At 41.1% G+C, this 25,664-nt stretch overlaps 2 protein-coding genes across 2 annotated transcripts in view; both read right to left on the bottom strand.

Moving 5' to 3' along the window:
* SNED1 (sushi, nidogen and EGF like domains 1) overlaps positions 1-15,103 on the bottom strand; it is a 482,978-nt gene extending 467,875 nt beyond the window's left edge. Inside the window, exon 1 of the mRNA XM_053709904.1 lies at positions 14,048-15,103. Within this exon, the coding sequence (XP_053565879.1) occupies positions 14,048-14,245 (198 nt within the window). The 5' untranslated portion in view covers positions 14,246-15,103. The remainder of the gene's footprint in view (positions 1-14,047) is intronic.
* A 5,040-nt stretch (positions 15,104-20,143) lies between these two features.
* LOC128656165 (lissencephaly-1 homolog) lies at positions 20,144-21,078 on the bottom strand. Its single transcript, XM_053709905.1, has one exon. It carries the CDS (start codon positions 20,929-20,931, stop codon positions 20,374-20,376), a length of 558 nt encoding a protein of 185 aa, XP_053565880.1. The 5' UTR covers positions 20,932-21,078; the 3' UTR covers positions 20,144-20,373.
* Positions 21,079-25,664: the final 4,586 nt, after the last annotated feature.

Consider the following 25,664-nt stretch of genomic DNA (forward strand, 5'->3'; position numbering starts at 1 on the left):
AGCCAATAGGAATGCAAGGGACGCCATCTTGGATGACGTCACTTGCATTCAAGTTCCAGTTTACAGGCGGCGACTGTATTGAAGAGGAGCTCCACGCCGGATGTCTTCAGGATGGACCCGCTCCGCGCCAGATGGATGAAGATAGAAGAGGCCGCATGAATGAAGACTTTGCCGGATGGATGAAAATGGGAGAGGCCGCCCGGATGAAGACTTCTTGCCGCCCGGATGAAAACTTCTTGCCGGCTGGATGGATCCTTCAAGCGGAACTTCAAAAACTGTAAGTGGATCGTCGGGGGTTAGTGTTAGGTTTATTTAGGTTTTTTTTGGGTGGGTTTTATTTTTAGAGTAGGGTCTGGGCAGGTAAAAGAGCTAAATGCCCTTTTAAGGGCAATGCCCATACAAATGCCCTTTTCATGGCAATGGGGAGCTTAGGTTTTTTTAGATAGGCTTTTTATTTGGGAGGTTTGGGTGGTGGGTTTATTGTTGGGGGGTGTTGGTATTTTTTTTTTTTACAGGTGAAAGAGCTGATTTCTTTGTGCCAATGCCCCGCAAAAGGCTCTTTTAAGGGCCATTGGTAGTTTATTGTAGGCTAGGGTTTTTTTATTTTGGGGGGATTTTTTTATTTTGATAGGGCTATTAGATTAGGTGTAATTCGTTTTTATTTTTGATACTGTGGTTTGTTTGTTTTCGTAATTTAGGGTTTTTTATTTTTTGCAACTTAGCGTTTATTTTTTTTTGTAATTTAGTAATTTTTAATAGTAGATTTAAATAATTGGAGTAGGGTTAGGTTTTTTTTTTATATGTAATATAGTTAATTTAATTGGTAGTTTAATGTAATTTTAGTATAATAGTTAGGGTAGGTTAATTAATAGTTTAGAATTAGTTTATTTTAATTCTACAGGTAAGTTTAAATTTATTTTAAGATAGGGATGTTGTAATTTTAATGTAAAGTTAGCGGGTTGTTAGGTTTAGGGGTTAATAGCTTAATTTAGTTTATGGCGATGTGGGGGGCTGGCAGTTTAGGGGTTAATAGGTTTTGTTAATGGTAGTGATGTGGGAGGCCAGAGTTTTAGGGGTTAATACGTTTAGTGGCGGCTGGGTCCGGGAGCAGCAGGATAGGGGTTAATAACCTTATTTAGGTTGTCGTGGGGTCCGGAAGCAGCAGGATAGGAGTTAATACATTTTAGGTTGCAGCGGTGTCGGGGAGCGGCGGGATAGGGGTTAATAACTTTATTAAAGTTGCGGCGGGGTCCGGGAGCAGCGGGATAGGGGTTAAACATTTTAGTATAGTGGCGGCGTTTAGTGACAGGGTATAAATAAAGTTGGTAAAAAGCCGAATAGCAGCGAGATCGATGACTGTTAGTTAACAACAGACCGATGCTCATCGCCCCGTACTTGGTGCACGGCTTTTTTTATAAATATGGAGATCATATTCAGGTCCGCGGCCGCAATTGGTGCCGGCGAATGCAGCATAGTTGAGGCTTTGATACATATCCCCCATGGTCTGCAAAACAGCTTTATCTTGATGGAAAATCAGATAAGGAGACTCACAAGAGAGAGCAGACAATTCGAAAACTCTTCTAGCAGAAGAGATAGCTAAAAGAAATAACACTTTCCAAGAAAGTAATTTAATATCCAGAGAACGCATAGGCTCAAAAGAAGGAGCCTGTAAAATCTTCAAAACAAAATTGAGACTCCAAGGAGAAATAGATTTAAGAACAGATTTGATACGAATCAAAGCCTGAACAAAACAATGAATACCAGGAAGTTTAGCAATCTTTCTATGAAATAAGACAGAAAGAGCAGAAATTTGTCCTTGCAAAGAATTTGCAGACAACCCCTTATCCAAACCATCCTGAAGAAACTGTAAAATCCTACAAATTCTAAAAGAATGCCAAGAAAAATTATGAGTGGAACACCATGAAATATAGGTTTTCCAAACCCGATGATACATTTTCCTTGAAACAGACTTATGAGCCTGTATCATAGTGCTAATCACTGAGTCAGAGAAACCTCTATGACTAAATACTAAGCTTTCAATTTCCATACCTTCAAATTTAGAGATTTGAGATCCTGATGGAAACCCGGCCCTTGAGACAGAAGGTCTGGCCTTAAAGGAAGTGGCCAAGGCTGGCAACTAGACATCCGGACAAGATCTGCATACCAAAACCTGTGAGGCCATGCTGGTGCAATCAGAAACACATAAGATTGTTCCATTATGATCTTGGAGATCACCCTTGGAAGAAGAACCAGAGGCAGAAAAATATAAAAGGGTTGGTAAAACCAAGGAACTGCTAAGGCATCCACCATCTCCGTCTGAGGATCCCTAGACCTGGAAAGGTATCTGGGAAGCTTCTTGTTTAGACGGAAGGCCATCAGATCTATTTCTGGAAGACCCCACATCTGTACAAGATGAAAAAACACATCTGGATGGAGAGACCACTCCCCCTGATGTAATGTCTGACGGCTGAGATAATCTGTTTTCCAATTGTCTACACCTGGGATATGAATATCAGAAATTTGACAAGAGTTGGATTCCGCCCAAGAAAGTATCCGAAATACTTCCTTCATCGCTGAAGGACTGCGAGTCCCTTTTTGATGATTGACATATGCCCCTGTTGTGACATTGTCTGTTTGAAAACGAACGTAAAGTTTTCTCTTCAATAGAGGCCACGCCTGAAGAGCTCTGAAAATAGCACAGAGTTCTAAAATATTGATTGACAACCTCGCCTCTTGAGGATACCAAACCCCTTGTGCTGTCAGAGAACCCCAGACAGCTCCCCAACCTTGCATCTGTTGTGATCACAGTCCAGGTGGGACGAACAAATGAGGCTCCTTGAACAACAAGGTGATGGTCTAACCACCAAGTCAGAGAAAGTTGAGTGTTGGGATTTAAGTATATAAATTGTGATATCTGAGTATAATCCCTGCACCATTGGTGCAACATGCAAAGCTGTAGAGGCCTCATATGAAAACGAGCAAAGGGGATTATGTCCGATGCTGCAGTCATGAGACCTAAAACTTCCATGCACATAGCCACTGAAGGGAATGATAGAGACTGAAGGTTTAGACAAACTAAAATTAACTTCATTTGTCTCTTGTCTGTCAGAGAAAGAGTCATGGTCACTGAATCTATCTGGAAACCTAAAAATGTGACCCTTGTCTGAGGATTTAAGAAACTCTTTTGTAAATTGATCCTCCAACCATGTCTTTGAAGAAACCACACTAGTTGTTTTGTGTGAAATGAAAAGATTGAGCTAGTACCAAGATACCGTCCAAATAAGGAAACACTGCAATACCCTGCTCTCTGATTACAGATAGAAGGGCACCGAGAACCTTTGAAAAGATTCTTGGAGCTGTCGCTAGGCCAAACAGAAGAGCGACAAATTGGTAATGCTTGCCTAGAAAAGAGAATTTCAGAAAACGATAGTGGTCTGGATGAATTGGAATGTCAAGATAAGTGTCCTGTAAGTCTATTGTGGACATGAAATGACCTTGCTGAACAAAAGGCAGAATAGTCCTTATAGTCACCATCTTGAAAGTTGGGACTCTTACAAAATTATTTAAAAATGTCAGATCTAGAATTAGTCTGAACAAATCTTCTTTATTTGGGACAATGAATAGATTTGAATAAAAACCCAAACCCCGTTCCTGCAGAGGAACTGGAACAATCACCCCTGAAAGCTCTAGGTCTGAAACACACTTTCGAAAAGCCTGAGCTTTCACAGGGTTTGTTGGAACATGAGAAAGAAAGAATCTTCCCATGGGAGGTCTTATTCTGAAACCTGTTTGATACCCCTGAGAAACAATATTCTGAATCCAATGATTTTGAACAGATACTGTCCAAATGTCTTGAAATAATTTCAATCTGCCCCCCACCAGATGAACTGGTTTGAGGGCTATACCTTCATACAGTCTTAGGGACTGGATTTGTTTTTTTATAAGGCTTGGATTTATTCTAATTCAGAGAAGGTCTCCAATTAGAGCCAGAGGCCTTAGGGGAAGGAGAGGTCTTTTGTTCTCTATTCTGACGAAAGGAACGAAAACAATTGGGAGCTTTAAATTTACCCTTAGATTTCTTATCTTGGGGCAGAAAAACTCCCTTTCCCCCGGTGATAGTGGAAATTATAGAATCCAATTGAGAATCAAATAAATTACTACCCAGAAATGATAAAGATAGTAATCTAGAGTTAGACACCATATCAGCATTCCAAGATTTAAGCCATAAAGCTCTTCTAGTAAGAATAGCTAAAGACATAGATTTAATATTAATCTTAATGACATCAAATAAAGCATCACAAATTAAATGATTAGCATGTTGAAGAAAAAGAACAATGCTAGACAACTCAGGATCTGTTAACTGTTGAGCCAAACTGTCCAACCAAAAAGTTGAAGCAGCAGCAACACCAGCCATAGAAATAGCAGGTCTAAGAATATAGCCAGTATGTAAATATGCTTTTCTAAGTTAAGATTCAATCTCCTATCTAAAGGATCCTTAAAAAAGAAGTACTATCTTCCATAGGAATAGTAGTACGTTTGGCAAGAGTAGAAATAGCCCCATCAACCTTAAGGCCTTTTTCCCAAAACTCTAGATTAGCCACAGGTAAATGATATAGCTTTTTTAACCTAGAAGAAGGGTTAAAAGAAGCACCAAGTTTAGACAATTCTTTAGTAAACATATGAGAAATAGCATCTGGAATAGGGAAAACTTCAGGAGTAACCTCAGAAGTTTTAAAAACAGAATTCAAACGTTTGCTATTTTTGTTATCAAGAGGACTAGATTCCTCAATACCCAAAGTAAACAATACTTCCTTTAATAAAGCACGAATATATTCAATCTTAAAAAGAAAGGTTGACTTATCAATTTCAGTCTCTGAAGTAGGATCCTCATCAGCAGAAGATACTTCAGTATGCTGTCGATCAATACAACCTTCATTAGATTTATGAGAAGTTAGGAGAGACCTTTTACATTTATTTGAAGGCAAAATAGCAGTCATAGCCGTCTCTATGGCTGCAGAAATATAATCTTTTATATCTACAGCAATATCATGTACATTAGACTGTGAAGGTTTAACAGTAAATGTATTTGTACTTATAGAAAAATTATCAGCATGTAATAATTTTTCATAACAAGTGCCAAATATTTGAGCTGAAGAAGTAAGATCAGCTAATTTACAACATACACACTTAGCTTTGGTAGAATTGTGTTCATGCAGCTTAGTTCCTACAGTAACATCAGAGGCAGGATCAGTCTGAAACATCTTGTAAAATGCAAAAAAAAAGAAAAAATAACGTTTAAAACAAAATATCCAATTTTCTCAAAATAGCAGTTTCAGGAATGGGAAAAAATGATTATGATAAAATTCTGTTAAACAAAAGTAAAAGCAAAAGCAAGCAAGCAACCTAGCCCTCTAAGAATCAAATGAGAGCAGAGAGCAAAAAGAGGGAGAGACTTAATATACAAATTAAGGCGCCAATAAAGGCGCAAATGCAGAGAAAAAAACTTTTGGTGCCAAAGCTTAATAAGTGAAATGGCGCGACTTTGCGGCAAAAAAACTTGCGGCAAGAAAGTCGCAAAAAAATTACATGACTCACGTCACGGCAAACGCAACTTCACGCCAAAAAACTTTTATGCCAAAAATGTCGCAATAAAAACTAACATTCTGCATCATTGCGAGCCTAAACCCACGAAAATTTTGAAAGAAACAGGCTCCAGATTACAACTAACTGGAAACCCAGGTAAGCCTAAAAACTCCCATAAACATAATTTCCATGCAGAAACTGTTTGACTGCAAAGGGAAATACACAGACCTGACTCATGGCAAATATATACAATATACATTAAAATCTTTATTAGATAAAGTGCCAAACATAGCTGAGAGTGTCTTAAAAAATATGATATATACTTACCAGAAGACACCCATCCACATAGAGCAGACAGCTAAACCAGTACTGAAATATATCAGCAGAGGTAATGGTAGAGAAATATACAGGGAGTGCAGAATTATTAGGCAAATGAGTATTTTGACCACATCATCCTCTTTATGCATGTTGTCTTACTCCAAGCTGTATAGGCTCGAAAGCCTACTACCAATTAAGCATATTAGGTGATGTGCATCTCTGTAATGAGAAGGGGTGTGGTCTAATGACATCAACACCCTATATCAGGTGTGCATAATTATTAGGCAACTTCCTTTCCTTTGGCAAAATGGGTCAAAAGAAGGACTTGACAGGCTCAGAAAAGTCAAAAATAGTGAGATATCTTGCAGAGGGATGCAGCACTCTTAAAATTGCAAAGCTTCTGAAGCGTGATCATCGAACAATCAAGCGTTTCATTCAAAATAGTCAACAGGGTCGCAAGAAGCGTGTGGAAAAACCAAGGCGCAAAATAACTGCCCATGAACTGAGAAAAGTCAAGCGTGCAGCTGCCAAGATGCCACTTGCCACCAGTTTGGCCATATTTCAGAGCTGCAACATCACTGGAGTGCCCAAAAGCACAAGGTGTGCAATACTCAGAGACATGGCCAAGGTAAGAAAGGCTGAAAGACGACCACCACTGAACAAGAAACACAAGCTGAAACATCAAGACTGGGCCAAGAAATATCTCAAGACTGATTTTTCTAAGGATTTATGAACTGATGAAATGAGAGTGAGTCTTGATGGGCCAGATGGATGGGCCCGTGGCTGGATTGGTAAAGGGCAGAGAGCTCCAGTCCGACTCAGACGCCAGCAAGGTGGAGGTGGAGTACTGGTTTGGGCTGGTATCATCAAAGATGAGCTTGTGGGGCCTTTTCGGGTTGAGGATGGAGTCAAGCTCAACTCCCAGTCCTACTGCCAGTTTCTGGAAGACACCTTCTTCAAGCAGTGGTACAGGAAGAAGTCTGCATCCTTCAAGAAAAACATGATTTTCATGCAGGACAATGCTCCATCACACGCGTCCAAGTACTCCACAGCGTGGCTGGCAAGAAAGGGTATAAAAGAAGAAAATCTAATGACATGGCCTCCTTGTTCACCTGGTCTGAACCCCATTGAGAACCTGTGGTCCATCATCAAATGTGAGATTTATTTACAAGGAGGGAAAACAGTACACCTCTCTGAACAGTGTCTGGGAGGCTGTGGTTGCTGCTGCACGCAATGTTGATGGTGAACTGATCAAAACACTGACAGAATCCATGGATGGCAGGCTTTTGAGTGTCCTTGCAAAGAAAGGTGGCTATATTGGTCACTGATTTGTTTTTGTTTTGTTTTTGAATGTCAGAAATGTATATTTGTGAATGTTGAGATGTTATATTGGTTTCACTGGTAAAACTAAATAATTGAAATGGGTATATATTTGTTTTTTGTTAAGTTGCCTAATAATTATGCACAGTAATAGTCACCTGCACACACAGATATCCCCCTAAAATAGCTATAACTAAAAACAAACTAAAAACTACTTCCAAAACTATTCAGCTTTGATATTAATGAGTTTTTTGGGTTCATTGAGAACATGGTTGTTGTTCAATAATAAAATTAATCCTCAAAAATACAACTTGCCTAATAATTCTGCACTCCCTGTAATGTCGATCTGTAAAGGGAGGCAGCAAATGAATCCCTGCGACCGATTTTTCAGAGAGCCTTCGAATAGATTTCCCATAGGCGAAAACATGGTGTCATCAGGCAATACTTCCTTCACATCCCTCTGACAAACACTGTATTTTGAGAGGAACTGGGCTTCGATATGCTTAGAAGCGCCTATCACAGAAGAAAAAATCAAGCACAACTTCACCACATTCCATGAGAGGCAAAGGCCCCTATTTATCAAGGGCTGGCGGACCTGATCCAATACGCTCGCCGTATTCAGCATTGCACCAGCAGCTCACAAGAGCTGCTGGTGCAACGCCGCCCCCTGCAGACTCGCGGCCAATCGGCCGCCAGCAGGGGGGTGTCAATCAACCTGATCGTACTCGATCGGGTTGATTTCCGGGGAAGTCTGTCCACCAGCTCAGAGCAGGCGGACAGGTCTTTGTGACCGCTGCTTCATAACTGCTGTTTCTGGCGAGTCTGAAGACTCGCCAGAAACACGGGGCATCAAGCTCCATACGGAGCTTGATACATATGCCCCAAAGTCTTTAAAATAAAGGTATATGTGAGGTGGGATGTGTATTTATAGGCATTTTGAGGTTTGGGAAACTTTGCCCCCTCCTGGTAGGAATGTATATCCCATAAGTCACTAGCTCATGGATTCTTGCCACTTACATGAAAGAAATTATTCATATAAATATAAATTAAAAAAGGTATATAAGGGTTAAAAGGTAAAGTAAAGTAAAGTGTTAGTTTTTTTTTTTTTTTTAAAGCATGCTCCATTATAGTCTAGGGGAGAAGAAGTTAACACGGTCACGATATCCAAAGACCTGAAATTAGGACACATCAAGTTTTGCTTGCATGCAAACAATTTCCTTTCAACTTCTAATACGTGTGCTAACTAGCGCACATTAAAAAGTTTACTTCCAATGGTGTTTGCATATGAGCGAATGCTCCACTTGTAATCTAGCTCTCTGTGTGGGGAACTAGAGGACAGATTAAATGCACTGGAGAAACACAAAGTGACTCCCAGGCCTTAAACTACACATATATCAAAAGAGAAAAAAAAAGTCATAGCATTTAGAAGATAAACTGTATTTGCATTGTGCTGCTTATCCTTTTCAGTTTGCAGTTTTCTTTTTCTTAAAGTGAAGGTAAATCCTAGCGTTTGTGAAACAATAGGATTTACCAGTGCTACAAATAAAGGGGACTTTCAGTTATGAAGTATAAAATACTTCATGCTGAAAGTTCCTTTATTTGTTTGTATCGGTAACCGCGCTGAGCACCTCAGGCCGCCCGCAGCAGAAAGCTATTTTTTAGCAAGGCAACGTTTTCACCTCTTTACCAATAGCTGTGTGGGTCAGATGGCATTAAGCCGGATAGCTAGCACGCTATTGGCCAAAATCACCTCAGTGATAAAATAGTGTTCTGCCGTGGGATGCCTAAGGTACTCAGCGCGGAGAACACTGCAGACAAATAGAGAAACTTTCAGCATGAAGTATTTGATACTTTGACTGAAAGTCCCCGTTATTAGTTGCACTCGTAAATCCTAGCGTTTGACCAACGCTAGGATTTACTATCACTTTAATATCATTAGAAGAGGAATGAACAGCATTGTAGATTTGAGAATAGCAAGTAAAAATGTAAACATTGCATGATATCTTAATGCAAACTGGTAATGCAATCCCAAATCACAGATGTTTTAACTGTATTTTTTTTTTTTTTTTTTTTTTGGAATACATGACCCGTACTGTATATAAGCACAAAATAGGCTTCCCCATGTGTACAGCTATAGAAATGCTCTCAGCTGCTATGATGCTTTGAAGATTAAATATGTGTATGTGTTTTTAATCCAGCACTGCTGAGATCTCCTGCGTTCAGTAATTTACATCTGGATTGAGTTCGGCCACTCTGAGGAATTAAATGGGCTGAATTTCCACGTTTCGTGTTTTTTTCCCTTTAGTTACAAGAAAAGAAAGAAAAAAGTTTAGGGATTTATGTTGCATAATCACAACAAATTGTTTTTAATAAAGTTTTGTGCACAGTGGTTTAAGCTGTATAAATTGCTTTTTAACAAGCTCCAATGACAAAAAAGGCCTCTCATTGCTATTAATACTACTAGGGCAGAGTATATGAGAATGGATATTTCCAGATCTTATTACAAAACTCAACTGCAAATGATTTGCAAGATGTGTCACAATTTGACGACAACAAATAAGGGTTGAGATGAACCCAAAGGAACCAACAACTATTTGTCAGGAAACTGAAATGACCCCTTCACAGCCAAAAATGTACTACTCCTCTTCGGGACCATACAATCCCCCGCTAAGACCATAAAACACAATGAAGCAATTTTATTATTGAAACCTTTCACAGCAAAACGAAACACTTGAGTTCTCCATAACATAGTTTGGGAAACATCGAAAAGGGCCAATGTTCATCAACAGTGAAAGAAACATTCCCAGTTTCAATATTATACTGTGAAGATTTTTCACTAAATTATTGAAAGATTTCACATTAGCAGAGAGCAAGCTTTCATCTTATTGAACTTATCCTATAAACAATCTTCATGAAACTAGTAGTCAAAAGGATTTGTGTACAGTACAGTATCTGTGTGGTCTCCATGTGTGCTTAAAAAAAATCATAATTTCATAACACACAAACTTTGACAAAGACTTAAATAAACAATGGATGAAATGCTGCACACAACTATATTATCAAGTCTCACAATTTATTAAAGGAACAGTCTACTTGAAAATGTTTACTGTTTAAAAAGATAGATATTCCCTTTATTACCCATCCCCAGCTTTGGATAACCAACACGTTTTACCTCTGTGATTACCTAGTATCTAAGCCTCAGCCGACCCCCCCCCCCCCGTATCTTAGCTCTTTTGACAGACTTGCATTTTAGCCAATCAGTTCTGACTCCACGCGAGTGAGCACAATGTTATCTATTTGGCACACATGAACTAGCACTGTCTAGCTATGAAAAACTGTCAAAATGTACAGAGATGAGAGGCAACCTTCAAGGGCTTACACATTAGCATATGAGCCTACCTAGGTTTACCTTTTAACAAAGAATACCAAGAGAACAAAGCAAATTTGATGATAAAAGTACATTTGAAAGATGTTTAAAATGCATGCCCTATCTGAATCACAAAACTTTAATTTTGACTAGACTGTCCCATTAAGCACATATTCATCAAGTTTTTCCTGGAAAGAGAAAAAAATAAACTAATTACCTATAAGCACTGCCAAGTTTCAATCAATCACAACCCAGGTACTACAAATAAAAAAGATTTGGCATATTCAAAGATTCTTGTTAATCCCATATCAAAATCCAACATGCTATTCTATGTATCCTATACATTAAAGGGGCTAAATATAGTACTTTTTTCAGGAAGCAGTTTGATAGGAAGTTGTTATTTATCATATAAGATAAAAATAAGACCCTTTGATGAATATATACCAGAAATCACTGCCAAAACATAAAGGGATATAACAAACATGCTGAAATAAATGTAGCTGAGTGAGCTTGAGTTTATAAAGCAATATTTCTGATTATTTAGCATGTAATTTCAGACAACCATGAGGTATGTCAATAGAAGAAAAGTCTACAATAAATCAGTTATTATGCTTTGAAAATATGTTTCAGTCCCAAACAATACACAAGTATGAGATGTAGAGAATACCAATGCATATGTTCTATTCATGGCAACAGGAATTATATAGGCTTTGTGTGGGTTCATGCACTGAGCTGTTGTGTTAAGTGTATTTCTATAAGACAGAAGTTAAACTCTCATGAGCTACAATACTAAGAAAAGAAAAAAAAATTCTACACTAATCCACTCCAGATCCCCTTATCTTGAGTTACTATATGAAAAGCTTAAATACAACAGAGTGCATTTCAGGTTGATACAAATTTGAAGGGTGAGAAAGCATATTGTTTTGTCTTTGAGAAATTCCAGGACACAATTAAGATAAAATTGTAATGTTATATGTTGTAATAAAAGCCTTAAAGGGACAGTCTACACCAGAATGTTTATTGTTTAAAAAGATATATAATCCCTTTTTTACCCATTTCCCAGTTTTGCATAAACAACACGGTTATACTAATATATGTTTTACCTCTGTGATTGCCTTGTATCTAAGCCTCTGTAGAATGCCCCCTTATCTCAGTGCTTTTAACAGACATGCAGTTTAGCCAGTCTGTGCAGACTCCTAAATAACTCCATGGGAGTGAGCACAGTGTAATCTATATGACACACATGAACTAGTACTGTCTAACTGTGAAAAACTTTCAAATGCTCTGAGCTAAGAGGCGGTTTTCAATGGTTTTAGAAATCTGTTTGAGTCTACCTAGGTTTAGCTTTTCAAAAATACCACCAAGGGAACAAAGCTAATTTGCTGATAAAAGTAAATTGGAAAGTTGTTTAAAATGTCATTCCCTAACTGAATCATGAAAGCTTAGAATTTTGACTAGACTGTCACTTTAAGCATGGAGACTGGTGTATCTGAATTGCAATTGTGGCATATCTATCATCTATCTATCTATCTATCTATCTATTGATCTATCATCTATCTATAGAACATGTATGTGAATGTCTCTTATTGTCTGCATTGCTAACAAACAGTAGTATAAAAGGAATTTGAAGACATATGTAGACTGTGAGCTCTCCGCATATGTAGACTGTGAGCTCTCCGCATATGTAGACTGTGAGCTCTCCGCATATGTAGACTGTGAGCTCTCTGGAGCAGGGCCCTCTTCCTCCTGTACTAGATTTGTTTAGTTGTGTTATGTTTTGTATTTTATCACAAATCCCTGTCACTGTATACCCCTATCATTGTACCCAGCGCTACGGAATTTGGTGGCGCTATACAAATAAATTATAATAATAATATTAAGGGGATATGAAACCCACAATTGTTATTTCATGATTCAGATAGAGCATACCATTTTAAACAACTTTCCTATTTACTTATCAAATTTGCTGTGTTTTCTTAGCATCTCTACCAGCAGCTAAAACACATTGTGTGAGCCAATGAAAAGAGACATATATGTGCAGCCACTGTTCAGCATTGCTGCTCTGGAGCCTACCTAGCTATGCTTCTCATCATAGAATACCAAGTGAAGGGAGGGCATTAAGGGGATATGAAACTCTAATTATTTATTTCATGATTCAGATAGAGCATGTGGTTTTAAACAACTTTCTTATTTACTTCTATTATCAATGTTCTTCGTTCTCTTAGTATCTTTTGTTGAAAAGCAGGGACATAAGCTTAGGCGCCAACCCATTTCTGGAGCATTATATGACAGCAGTTTTGAAAGAATGTTATCCATTTCCAAGAGCACTAGATGGCAGCACTATTCCCTGTCAAGTAGTGCTACAGATGCCTACCTAGGTATCTCTTTAAAACAGAATATCATGAGAACAAAGACAATTTGACAATAGAAGTAAATTGAAAACTTTTTTTTTTTTTTAAATGTCTGAATCACAAAAGAAAATGTTTGGGTTTTATATCACTTTAAATAACATAAGTAAATGAAAACTTTTTTTAGAATGACATCCTCTAACTGAATCATGAAAGAAACATGTTGGGTTTCATGTCCCTTTAATGTGCATTTAATTTTTAGCCCTTTAATAGTATTACTGCAACTCAAGTTCGGTATTTTCTTAGCACAAAAGTATTCTCTTCTAACAAAGTGTTCCAGTATCCGCTATCTTACACAGGGTAAAATCTGCTACTCAAATCTAGTGACTAACCCTAGGTTACCTTTTAAAACAACAGAGTTCTTTCAAAAGCATTAGCTATGGCAGGTTAATATGCTATATTTAATATTAACATTGTGAAGATCCAGCACTCAAAATATACAGTATAAGATCACCAAGATTTCTATCTGATATGCCCTTCACTGAATTAAATGGTTATATACTGTTTGCAAATAGGCTCTGGTCCTATCTCATGCAACCTGAGTAAAACTCTCCAAAGTAGTTGCTCAACTACAATAGCAAAGTTGCACTCTGTAATGTCTATACATAAAGTTTTAATACACATATGCAGTGCATAAAATGAGCATCAGTAGAAATTGCTGGGCAAAGAACATATAACAATCTGAATGAAGACAACACTGTTGTTGTCTGACCTTTAACAACCCCATTTTTGTTAGAGTTTATAATTCATTGCTACTAGAAGCAAGAGTTCTAGCGCCCATGCTGTGATATATTTATATACCCAATGCAATTAACTTTCCTGCACAATTCTTATTTCCTCCAAACATTTTTAAAGCTAAGAACTATATATTGAATTCCCAATTATTGTGTTGTGGGCTATAATTCTCTAGTCAGAGGATATACAGTAGCTGCTATTTAGGGTGGAAAATATATTAGTAATGTAACAATTACAATGTTTTATTTAGCTTAATAAATTGAAGGAATCACATTATGGACATGCAACATGGTATAATGATATATAGTATACTCACGTAGAGACCATTATGCTTGTCCCCAAAAAATGTAAAAGCCCTGGAGATGGGCAGCAGTCCGGATCCACCATCATCCTGTCTGCGGGTTACTGAGTCGCCCTCACTGGCACCAAAGGGGTAGAAATCTTCCAGTGGCACCAATCCCAAGACACCATACAACACAGAGCACAGAAAACAGACCAGGACAAGTGTCCCCATTCCCAAATGTAAAAACACACACTCCCTGCCCAGTTTGGCACTGGATGTGATACCTACTGTAACCCTTAGCAGTCTTCACAACCCCAGCTTGTGCAGTCCTTTTATAACTTACCTATGTCCCTACAATGCTATGCTCCTTATTAACCAATACATCTCGTACTAGGTTCGTATTGCTAAGTTATAACAGAAACCCCTAAAGGTGGAAAGGGCTATTCACGCCTCCTTAAACACATCTGTCTGCACCACTGTATACAGAACCCTTAGTATATTACTATATTTTAGCCCACTGCCTTTCTCTTTTCCCCAGTAACCATCTGCTATCGCTGGCAGTCAGTGGCACAGCAGTTCAGTGCTATACTGTACACTCTCCAACACTATCGTGTCGTGTGAGGAGTTTTGGTACTTGCTATGAAAATACAATCACTTTATGACAAGTCCACAAAATTAACAGTCTCTGCAATGTCCAATATTATTTTGTCGTTGCTGGTCCTTTCCTTATAAACCTTTACTCATCTCAGTGTGCCCCTGGGCAATACCACGTCAAGTGCCCGTCTCTCTTTCTGTACTGTAATCTCTTTGTCTGGTGATGGAATCTCTTTTTTACTGCCAGACTTATTTTATAATTCCCAGTACTTTCTGCAGTTTCTGGCACTCTTGTCATATAGTTAATGTCTTGTCAGTATCTCCCTGCAACCTCAGTGCATAGGTATCTGCCTCTCTAAAAGCTCAAGTATTTTGCTACCCGGTGCACAGTTATCTGTATCTAATGCCCTAGCTCTCTTCACGAACTTCCTCTGTACCAACTGTAACACCGGCAAACTTTCCCTGCGCCCGGCACCCTGCGTGTGTGAATGTGTGCAGCTCCCAGCACTCTCGCAGTGCCTGCACCTCAGTGACACTGAAGTCTCTGTTCGGGGCAGGCTGGGGGTGCTGTCCCCTCCCCCATTACTCTAACCCCCCCTCCCGAAATATTCGGTGGGAGCGGTGGCCAATCAGGATGCACACTGCCGGTGACGCTGTCTCTTAAAGAGCCCGGGAGAACCGAGAATGAAGGGGTTAAGATTGAAGTTTGGAGAACAGCTTTGGAATGTGGGACCGCGCGCAAAGCATCACGGGACTGTGCCCGTGAAGTCCTGAGAGTCTGAGCGGATCTGCGGTGTCAAGCAGTAAATGCACCATGTACAATGGTATTGCTCCTGTGACCTGCAGGGTATCACTGACTGCAGACCAGAACTGCGTAGTGTGCAGAGTTAGAACCATCACTTTTACCCTTCTTCGTAAGGTGGACTCTCACTTCTCCAGTATATAGGCTTACCATAATTTTTAGAGGTGAAACTGGGACCACCTGGTGTGGTGCCCTTGGGGGTGTGGTCAAGGGGGCGTGGCTATTACCGGTCCTTTTAAAGTGGGTAGCTTTTATATGCATAATGTTTTGTGGATACTCTACCCTTCCTCAGTCAAACAAGTGAATCACACAGTTTAAATAGACCATAACACCACCCCCTAGTGAAAAAAGGCACCATTACGTTGTCATGGCAACCCATACACAACATGAGCAAATAAATCATTCATCTAAATCTCAAATTCTAAATAGACATGTGCGATTCGATTCGGTCCGAATCGAAATTCGGACGAATTCGGATATTCGGATCGATTCATATTTCCGAATTGCGGTAGTGCCGAATCTACAGAACAAATCCGAATCGTTTCGAATTTATTCGGTAGATTCGGATGGCCGTGTATTACACTAGTATTGTACAGTATACTAGTGTAATACACAGCATATCCCCTTAACACTTACCGAAATCCCGAATCGATTCGAACCGAATCAAATTTTTTACAAATCCGAAAGAATCCGAAACGAATTCATTCAATTCCTTCCGAATTCGAATCGATCCAAACCGAACTGAAACAAATTTTTCCACGCTGCACATATCTAATTCTAAATTATGCCAAACATCAAGCATAATTATCAATTTCATAAAATAGTGACAAGCATATACATCACACAATTTAATATCTGCAGTGTAATATGTGTTTTATGTGTCTAATTAAGGAACAGAGCCAAATACTGATAAGGCATAAATACAACATTGAATGAAAGTAAAAAAGAAACACGTACCTGCTAAAGCTGTTTAAGAGGCTGCTCTATACCATAATGCAGGAAGATTATAGCCAAAATGCTATTCTGCATGAAGTAAAGCAAGATCCAGGCCAAAAATCCTGCCTGTCTGTACTTCCTAGTCATACCCACATGATTCCCCTAAAGGTGTATTACTGGTGATGTCACCAGGGGTCGAAGGGGGGTGTTAAATTCTTAGAAAAATAAACCAAGTAGCCCTACAAAATTAAAAAACCCTATGCTGCTCACTCAGCCTGTATTACTAAATGTAAACTTTGAAGGACATAGACTCTAAGCTAAGCAGGGCTGTATGTAACAAAGTACCAGCATCCAACTATGCTGGAGAGTCATAGTGCAGTCATTTTGAATAATGTGTCTGGGTTTCAGGCGGTCTTTAACCCGGATACATGATTTGAAACCCAGAGGTGGCAACCCTACTGGGACAGAATGAACAACTGGGTGGGACACTGGGACAGCGCCTCCAAACCGGGACAAACCCAGTAAAAGTGGGACTTCTGGTAAGCCTACCAGTATATAACTAATACTTTCCTTGTTTTGTATGTATCTGTTTGTTATTGAGCACAGTTACTTATGCTTTTATTTTGTTTAGTACATAGTTTAAAATACCGGACCTGACCATCCACATTGCTCCTATTAATTGCAATGGGCGTGTTTAAATAAGGTGTCTTGGTAAATTTAAAGGTGTCAGCAGTTTTGATTGGTGTAGTGCTACCTGATTTCACAGCATCTTTATAATTTTACACATGCAGAACATTCCCGTTTTTACTATGTACACTGTATAATGCAGAGAGACACATCACTGTATATGTATGTAACGGGGTTTGGCCTAGGCCCACAATTACCCCTGTGGGTCTTTACCCCAGCTACCTCCATGTGCTCTGCAGGCTGATCCTGAGTCTCTGCTACCTGGGAGTTGGGGTACATGACTGTGGCAGTGCCTCCACCTGACTGGGCATCCAGGGCAAGAATGGGTTTCCCAGACAGGAACATAATAAATAACTACAACACACACAGTAATAACAGTAAAACAGTATGAACATGTATTAAAGGATTATGGTAAATAAAAATAAGGCAAGAAATACAGTGGCTAACTAACACACCGACTCTCTCTAACCAGGCCCAGCACCCTCCCAAACCACCTGCGAACCCACCCTCAGGCTTCACCCTAATGGCTGATGGGTACCAGTTGGTGCACATAAATGTTGGGGCCCTTTAAGGTAATCCACATGCATTTAAACAGTTGCAGCTCATAGGAAACTGCAATCCACAGGAAGAGCTGTTTATAAGTTTATGTGATGGACAGAATGCCCTGTCAGTATGACAAGGAGAGAGGATACTTCTTACCACTGACAGGATTCTGCACAGGCTGAAAGAAAACTCCAAGGTCTGCCAGTCATTTACTTTGTCTGCATTCTTCTCCACAGCTCTCTCACAGGGTCAGACTGCAGCTGGCAGCATACACAAAATCAGCAGAGGAATGCTGTTACTTTACAAGATGAAGTCTGCAGCTCTCACACAGCCAGGCCTCACACACACCTTCACTGCTCTGACATGTCTGCTTCCTCCTGTGTCTTACACTCTTCTTTCAGTTTCACTTGATCACATGACCAACCAGTCTAATAGTTGCCTAGGCAACTTCTCCTGCAGAATGTATACAGGTGCAAATGTTCAACAGGAAGGGCTACATTCTCCCCCTTGTAAAATCCTTGCCTTCCACTGGCAAGGTTCCACCAAGAGGTAAATTGAAAAAACAAAACATATAAATAATAATAAATGCACTAACAGTCCTATAAACAAATGTTAACTATCTTACAGTTTATTCTAGTACAGAGAGGTTCCAACATTCATAATGTCCGCAACCGCATACAGTAAATCAACCATTTTAGATTGTACCTGGGGCATATGTACATAACTGGGTTCTCCGACTTGATCGTAAGTAAGAACCCTGGGAGGCTGTCGTATTCTAGTACCCAGTCTCTGTTCTCTCTGAGGAAGTCCAGAATGTTCCTGGGAATCTTCAGCTCTGGCCACTTGGGTGGGGAGGTCACCAGATGCTTGAGACCCTGGCTTTCCCATGATACAAGAGTCTCCTTTTGGGGTCCCAGGCACAAAGTTGGGGCTGTTGGGATTCAATGTAGAGGAGGCTAAGGGAGGAGAGGAAGGAAAGTGCTGTGTTTCCTCAGCAGGAGGAGACCACCATTGATCATCAGCACTAAGAGCTTCTGGGGTCTCTACTGCCTCATTTTCAGGACTCTCCGTTGTGCTTTTCTCCCATTCACTACTACTCCCTCTTCATCGATATAGGCTATTGGTAGTAGATGGTTCCTATGCCAAGCTTTGATCCGGCCTTCTGGGCCTTTTATATTATACACTGGCAGCCCCTTTAGCTTAGACACAACTTCAAATAGGGTATCCTTCCATCTGTCTGCTAATTTGTGTTTCCCAGGTAGCCCTAGATTCCGGAGGAGAACCTTATCTCCCGCTTGGACTTCCTGATGCTTCACTTTGGTATCGTATCTTCTTTTGTTGCGTTCCTCCATTTTTGCCGCAGCTTGAGTGGCCAACTCGTAGGCACTGTGAAGGTTTTGTCTGAGGGTCCTCACATACTGGAAGTGAGAGTCTGACTTTGTACCATCTGGGGACACCCCCAACCGGACATCTATCGGTAGTCTGGCTTCCCTTCCAAACATTAGGAAATAGGGTGAGAATCCTGTAGACTCATGCCTTGTGCAATTATATGCGTGGACCATGGCTTCTACATGCTTACTCCAGGACCGCTTCTCTACTTGTTTCAGAGTCCCGAGCATGTCTAGGAGTGTCCTATTAAAACGCTCAGGCTGGGCATCACCCTCAGGGTGGTAGGGTGTTGTTCTGGACTTGTGAACCTGCAACATATCCAGCAGTTCTTTGATCAGCTTACTCTCAAAGTCTCTACCTTGATCAGAATGTATTCGATTGGGCAGACCGTAGTGCATAAAATATTTCTGCCAGAGGACCTTGGCTACGGTCACAGCCTTCTGGTCTTTAGTGGGAAAAGCCTGAGCGTATCTGGTGAAATGGTCTGTTACTACCAGAACATTCCCAATTCCGGTAGTATCATTCTCAATACATAGATAGTCCATGCACACAAGATCCAGGGGTCCTGTACTTCTCAGGTGGCCCATAGGGGCAGCTCTCACAGGCAGAGTCTTTCTCTGAATACATCTTCTGCAGGTCTTCACATAATGTTCAACATGTTCTCTCATGCGAGGCCAATAGAACCGGTCTTGTACCAGGCCATAGGTCTTGTCTACCCCAAGATGCCCATGTTGATCATGGAGAGCTCTCAGGACCATTCCCCGATATCTATGAGGTAACACTAGCTGCTTTCGACCAGGGTGGTCATGGTATTTTATAACTCTATAAAGGATTCCATCTTCTAGATGTAGTTTACTCCATTCTCTCCGGTACAAATCTCTTTGTCCAATGGGAAGGGAGCTCAGTAATTTAGGGTTCTTGGCTCTCATTGCCTTGAGGACTGTACCTATATACCAGTCCTGTGACTGGGCTTTCTTCTTGTCTTCATTTAACTTTGATTCTAACTCCATAACCTTCTTCTGTAATCGAATAACTGACGTCCATTTCTTTTCCAGGAGACCAGCATATTTCTTATCTAACTCTTCATTCATATCTAGTTCTGCCTCCTTTTTAAAAACAGAGTACGCTTCTTCATAGCCATTAGAACGAAGATAGTCTGCTATTGCTCGATTTCCAAAGAGGTAACAAAGTGTTCATGCGCATTTAGGGTTTTCATGCATCGTTTGTTCTTAAAGTCCCAAATGCGGAGGGTTTTATCATCTGCACAGCTCAGTATAAACTTTCCTCCTGGATGAAACAGAATACCACGTACCCAATTGTCATGGCCAACAAGTGTCATTAGGCACATTCCAGTGCTAATATCCCACATCTTAATAGTCTTGTCTCTGGATCCAGAAAGCAGAAATGGTCAGGGTTTACCACTCTTCTTTGTCTCAGATCCTGTAGCATCCAATATTGTAGAATATGAACTCTCTGGGGCCCAGGAAATACATTCTACAACATGCTCATGCTCTCTAAGTTCTGCTTTGCATTCTTTTGTTGCTGCAACCCAAACACGAACTGTCTGGTCATTGGAACAACTAGCAATCAGTGAACCATCCTGGTTTGGTCTCACCATGCGGACCCATTCTCTGTGGCCAGTGAAAGTCTTCACACAATACCCAGAATGCACTTCCCACATCTTAATGGTTTTATCCCTGGAGGCAGAAACTATATGATCGCCATTGGGCATGATGGCTACTGAGGACACATTGTGATCATGACCATGCATGGTTCTTATGCATTCAAATCCTTGAAAATCCCATAGCTTAATAGTCATATCAGCTGAGCAAGAGGCCAGTAGCTTGCCAGAGTGGTCAAAAGAAATATCTTGTACAGAGTCTGTGTGTCCTTTGAGTGTTCTTTCAAAATCTCCTGTCTCATAGTCCCAGACCTTTATCGTTGCATCTTCTGAAGCTGTGACCATAACACTAAAGACAGGATGGAAAATTACACGTGTGACAGGACTTCTGTGACCACTCAATGCATATTTCTCAGGAGGGCGTGGTATCCATTCTTTGGGGTCTCTCTTCTGACCAATTGGCCCACCAGAAGTAAACTCTTCTTTTGCTTCATTTAAATAGTCATGTAACTTGTCCACAATTGCCCACTTGAGCGCCAAGAATTCTAGCTTATGGACCGGATAGTTTTTCTCTGCACCAGTTAGACTTCTACTTATGTAGGCCACTGGTCTTAACCCTTCTGGGTAGCTCTGATGCAATACGGCCCCTAGGCCTTCCATACTGGCATCAACATGGAGCACATATGGTTTCTCGGGATCTGAATATGCCAATACAGGAGCTTCTGTGAGTCTTTTCTTCAAGATTAAGAAGGCTTCTTCGCATCCTGAGGTCCATTTCTTTCCGAAGGAGTCTTTAGGACTTGGCGCCTTAACACCCTCTATAGCTGAGGTAGTCTTTAACAGGTTGTGTAGCTCTCGAGCAATCTTTGAATAGTCTTTCACAAACCTCCGGTAGTAACCGCAGAATCCAAGAAATGAGCGCAGCTCACTGATGTTATCTGGCCTGGGCCAGTTCATCACCGCTTCAATTTTGGTCGGGTCAGTTGTCACACCTTGTGCGGAAACAATGTGACCTACATATGTAACAGAGTTCTGGGCAAATCGACATTTGTCTATTGATAATTTCAGACCCTCTGCTTGGAGTCGATCCAACACCTTCAGCAATCGCTGTTCGTGCTCTTCTGGTGTCCTTCCAAACACTATGAGGTCATCAAGATAGACTAGGCACTCTTTGGGATTCATATCCCCCACAGTCTTCTCCATCAGCCTTTGAAAGGTGGCGGGAGCTCCAGTGACCCCTTGGGGCATCCTGGTAAACTCGTAGAATCCCAAGGGACAGATGAAAGCTGTCTTTTCCTGATCCTCCTTCTTCATGGGTACCTGATAATACCCAGACCTCAAGTCCAGGACGCTGAACCACTGGCTTCCAGAAAGGGCATCTAGCAGATCTTCTATCCGTGGCAGAGTATATTGATCTGGCACAGTCCTTTTGTTTAAAGTCCGATAGTCTATGCAAAGCCGGACTGTGCCATTCTTTTTCCTAACTACCACTATGGGTGAGGCATATGGACTTCTGGACTCTTTAATAATGCCAGATTCTTCCATCTGTTTGAGTATATCCCGGACATCTTCCACATCTCGAGGGGGTATTCTCCTTGATCTTTCTCTGAAAGGAGCTGGGTCAGAAAGTCTGATAGCATGTGTGGCACTCTTTGCACATCCCACATCCATTTCTTTCCTGGAGAAAACTTTCTCTCGAGTAGCTAATTTGGATCGGAGGCTATCTCTCCACTTTGGTGGTAGAGGAGAATCTTCCAGTTCAAAAACTATAGGTCCTTCATGATCACCTCCCTGTTCTGCCTTTACAGACATTACTGAAGAGACTTGGTCCAACAAGTGAATCACACCAATCTTCTGGTGACGATCAATTCTGATCTCTGTGGGTGTTAAGTTTCTTATCATTATGGGAAAATCTTTACACCAGTGATTCCGCCAGTCTTTCACCTCAGGTATGAGAGTCCACCCTTTTTTTGCATCCTCCTCAGGCAAGGACTCAATGAGGTATTGCCTGGTTCCTCCTGATATTTCATGGTGCATAGATGCTATGGCTCGTAGAGTCTTAGTCTCTCCAGGCCTTACAAATAAAGGTTCTTTCCCCGAGTAGTGGCATGATCCTGGTCTAGCTTGTAGGGCTAGTCGATGGCATTCTTTCCCTAGAACAGGGCTGACTTCCATCAGTCTGGTTAGAGATACATCTCCCACTTCAGTTAGGTAGGCCCTGAACATGTCCTGCACCATTCTTGCGTTGGTACCCAAAATTATTGGGGCGCACATTGTTTTCTTCATGGAGCATACAAGAGCTTCCAATTCCATAGGGCAGATCATTCCTGTGTTTAACTGTGGGATTGTTATTGTCACTCTTATACATCCCTCTACAGGCTGGGCCTGAGATCCCACTCCCCACAACTGCAACTCTCCTGCTGGCTCCAGGGGAATATGTTTTAGATGATGGTCATAGAAGTCTCTATTAATGATGGTGACCTGGGATCCAGTATCTAACAAGGCCGAGGCATGAATATCTTCTATTTGTAACTGTATCAGAGATTTGGGCCCGATCTTGGCCCCCACAGATAATATGGGTGTGGTTCTTTTTCCTCTTTTCCTGAAAGGACTGGTAGCTTGAGCCTCCTCCAGCTCAATAGCTAGCACATCCACTTCTGTATCTGATGAATTAGTGGGACACTCCCGCTTGAAATGCCCTGATTTTCCACACTTAAAACAGTCCCCTCGGGGGGACTGTTCCTCTGGGAATAACCTTCCTGTGGTCTCCCTGCGGTGCTGCCTCCTGGTAGGAGAATAATCTGTTCTTCTTGGCGATGACTTAGACAATAATTCTAATTCAGCTACCTTTTTTTTAAGGACGAACAGTTCCATATCCTCTTTATCTGCAGCTTTAGAAGAATTTCCTTTTTGTGGAGGAGATGGGGACATTTGGTTCTCCAGTATTTTTGCTTTTCGGATCAGTGTGGAATAGGACAAGACTTGATCATCCAACTTAACTCTTAACATGATCATGACTGGATCATTGCTAAGGCCTCCCTTCTGAATTTGTTTGGATAGTCGAGCATCCAACTCAGATGCAGTGACTGCTCCATTATGAAACAGTTTTCCCAGTGACAATTGTAATCGATTGATATAGTCTGAAGCTTTCTCATGTTCCTTCTGTTTAGTGGCTAGGAACTTGATTAATAGATCATCAGAGTCCTCAGATTTTCCATACGCATCCTGCAAAACTTTCAGGTAATCTTGTGCGGTAGCTTGTTCATTCACTCCCCTAAACAGCCTTATCATATTTGTAGCTGGGAAACGAAGACTCTCCATTATCCGTTGTTTTTTTATGTTATCCGTACAAGACCATTCTTCCAAAAATTGTACAGCATTATCCTTCCAGGCCTTAAAGGGCTCCTCCCCGGCAGGAACAGGTTGATTCCCAGAAAACACTTTCAGCTTACGGTAACTGTGGGTATGGGTAGCTGTTACTATGGCTTCTGAGAGTTTTTGCAGTATTTCAGATATGTTACTCTCTCCTGAACTTGTGGTTCTCAATAGGGAATCGCCTGGTTTTGGGGATGTTGGAGATGAGGGAACCACTAGATCTGGGGTCTTAGGGGCAGTTGTCCCTTGCACACTGGAAAAGTAGACATTTCGTTTGGGGATGGCCCCAGTCTCTACAGGGGTAACCGGTAATCTCCTGGGGGGTTTCTCTGACAAAGGGGACAGAATCTGGGAATAACTTGATACATTAAAGTCTCTTTGGCCTATAGTGGAGGGTTGCTGCAGTGTAACCCCTTCCTCCTTATCAGGGAGAGCGTACACTAAGCGACATCCTTCAGGAGCTGTTTCAAGAAGGTATAGACATGTAGGCCTATGACGGCCTCTCAAATCTGCATGGGAATATACTAACATGTAAGTTTGACCGTATGAATCATGCAGGATGTCTCGGATGGTAACCATCTCTATTCCCAGTATAATCTCTACGCACTTGGTGACATGTTTTATCTCACTATAGGGAGGTACCTGGCATATCATCACTGCATGATGCAATGGTACCTTCTGTTGCTGGGCCCAATCTGTTACAAATGGGAGTGTGGGCCGGGGAATTAACGGATCCTTACTGGGTGTACCCCAATTTATCTCAGCAGTACCACCAAATGTAACGGGGTTTGGCCTAGGCCCACAATTACCCCTGTGGGTCTTTACCCCAGCTACCTCCATGTGCTCTGCAGGCTGATCCTGAGTCTCCGCTACCTGGGAGTTGGGGTACATGACTGTGGCAGTGCCTCCACCTGACTGGGCATCCAGGGCAAGAATGGGTTTCCCAGACAGGAACATAATAAATAACTACAACACACACAGTAATAACAGTAAAACAGTATGAACATGTATTAAAGGATTATGGTAAATAAAAATAAGGCAAGAAATACAGTGGCTAACTAACACACCGACTCTCTCTAACCAGGCCCAGCACCCTCCCAAACCACCTGCGAACCCACCCTCAGGCTTCACCCTAATGGCTGATGGGTACCAGTTGGTGCACATAAATGTTGGGGCCCTTTAAGGTAATCCACATGCATTTAAACAGTTGCAGCTCATAGGAAACTGCAATCCACAGGAAGAGCTGTTTATAAGTTTATGTGATGGACAGAATGCCCTGTCAGTATGACAAGGAGAGAGGATACTTCTTACCACTGACAGGATTCTGCACAGGCTGAAAGAAAACTCCAAGGTCTGCCAGTCATTTACTTTGTCTGCATTCTTCTCCACAGCTCTCTCACAGGGTCAGACTGCAGCTGGCAGCATACACAAAATCAGCAGAGGAATGCTGTTACTTTACAAGATGAAGTCTGCAGCTCTCACACAGCCAGGCCTCACACACACCTTCACTGCTCTGACATGTCTGCTTCCTCCTGTGTCTTACACTCTTCTTTCAGTTTCACTTGATCACATGACCAACCAGTCTAATAGTTGCCTGGGCAACTTCTCCTGCAGAATGTATACAGGTGCAAATGTTCAACAGGAAGGGCTACATGTATATCATTACTTTTTCACTATAGTCTATATACACATCCAGATCTGCA

The sequence above is a fragment of the Bombina bombina genome, chromosome 4 (genome assembly GCF_027579735.1).
Source record: "Bombina bombina isolate aBomBom1 chromosome 4, aBomBom1.pri, whole genome shotgun sequence".
NCBI lineage: Eukaryota > Metazoa > Chordata > Amphibia > Anura > Bombinatoridae > Bombina > Bombina bombina.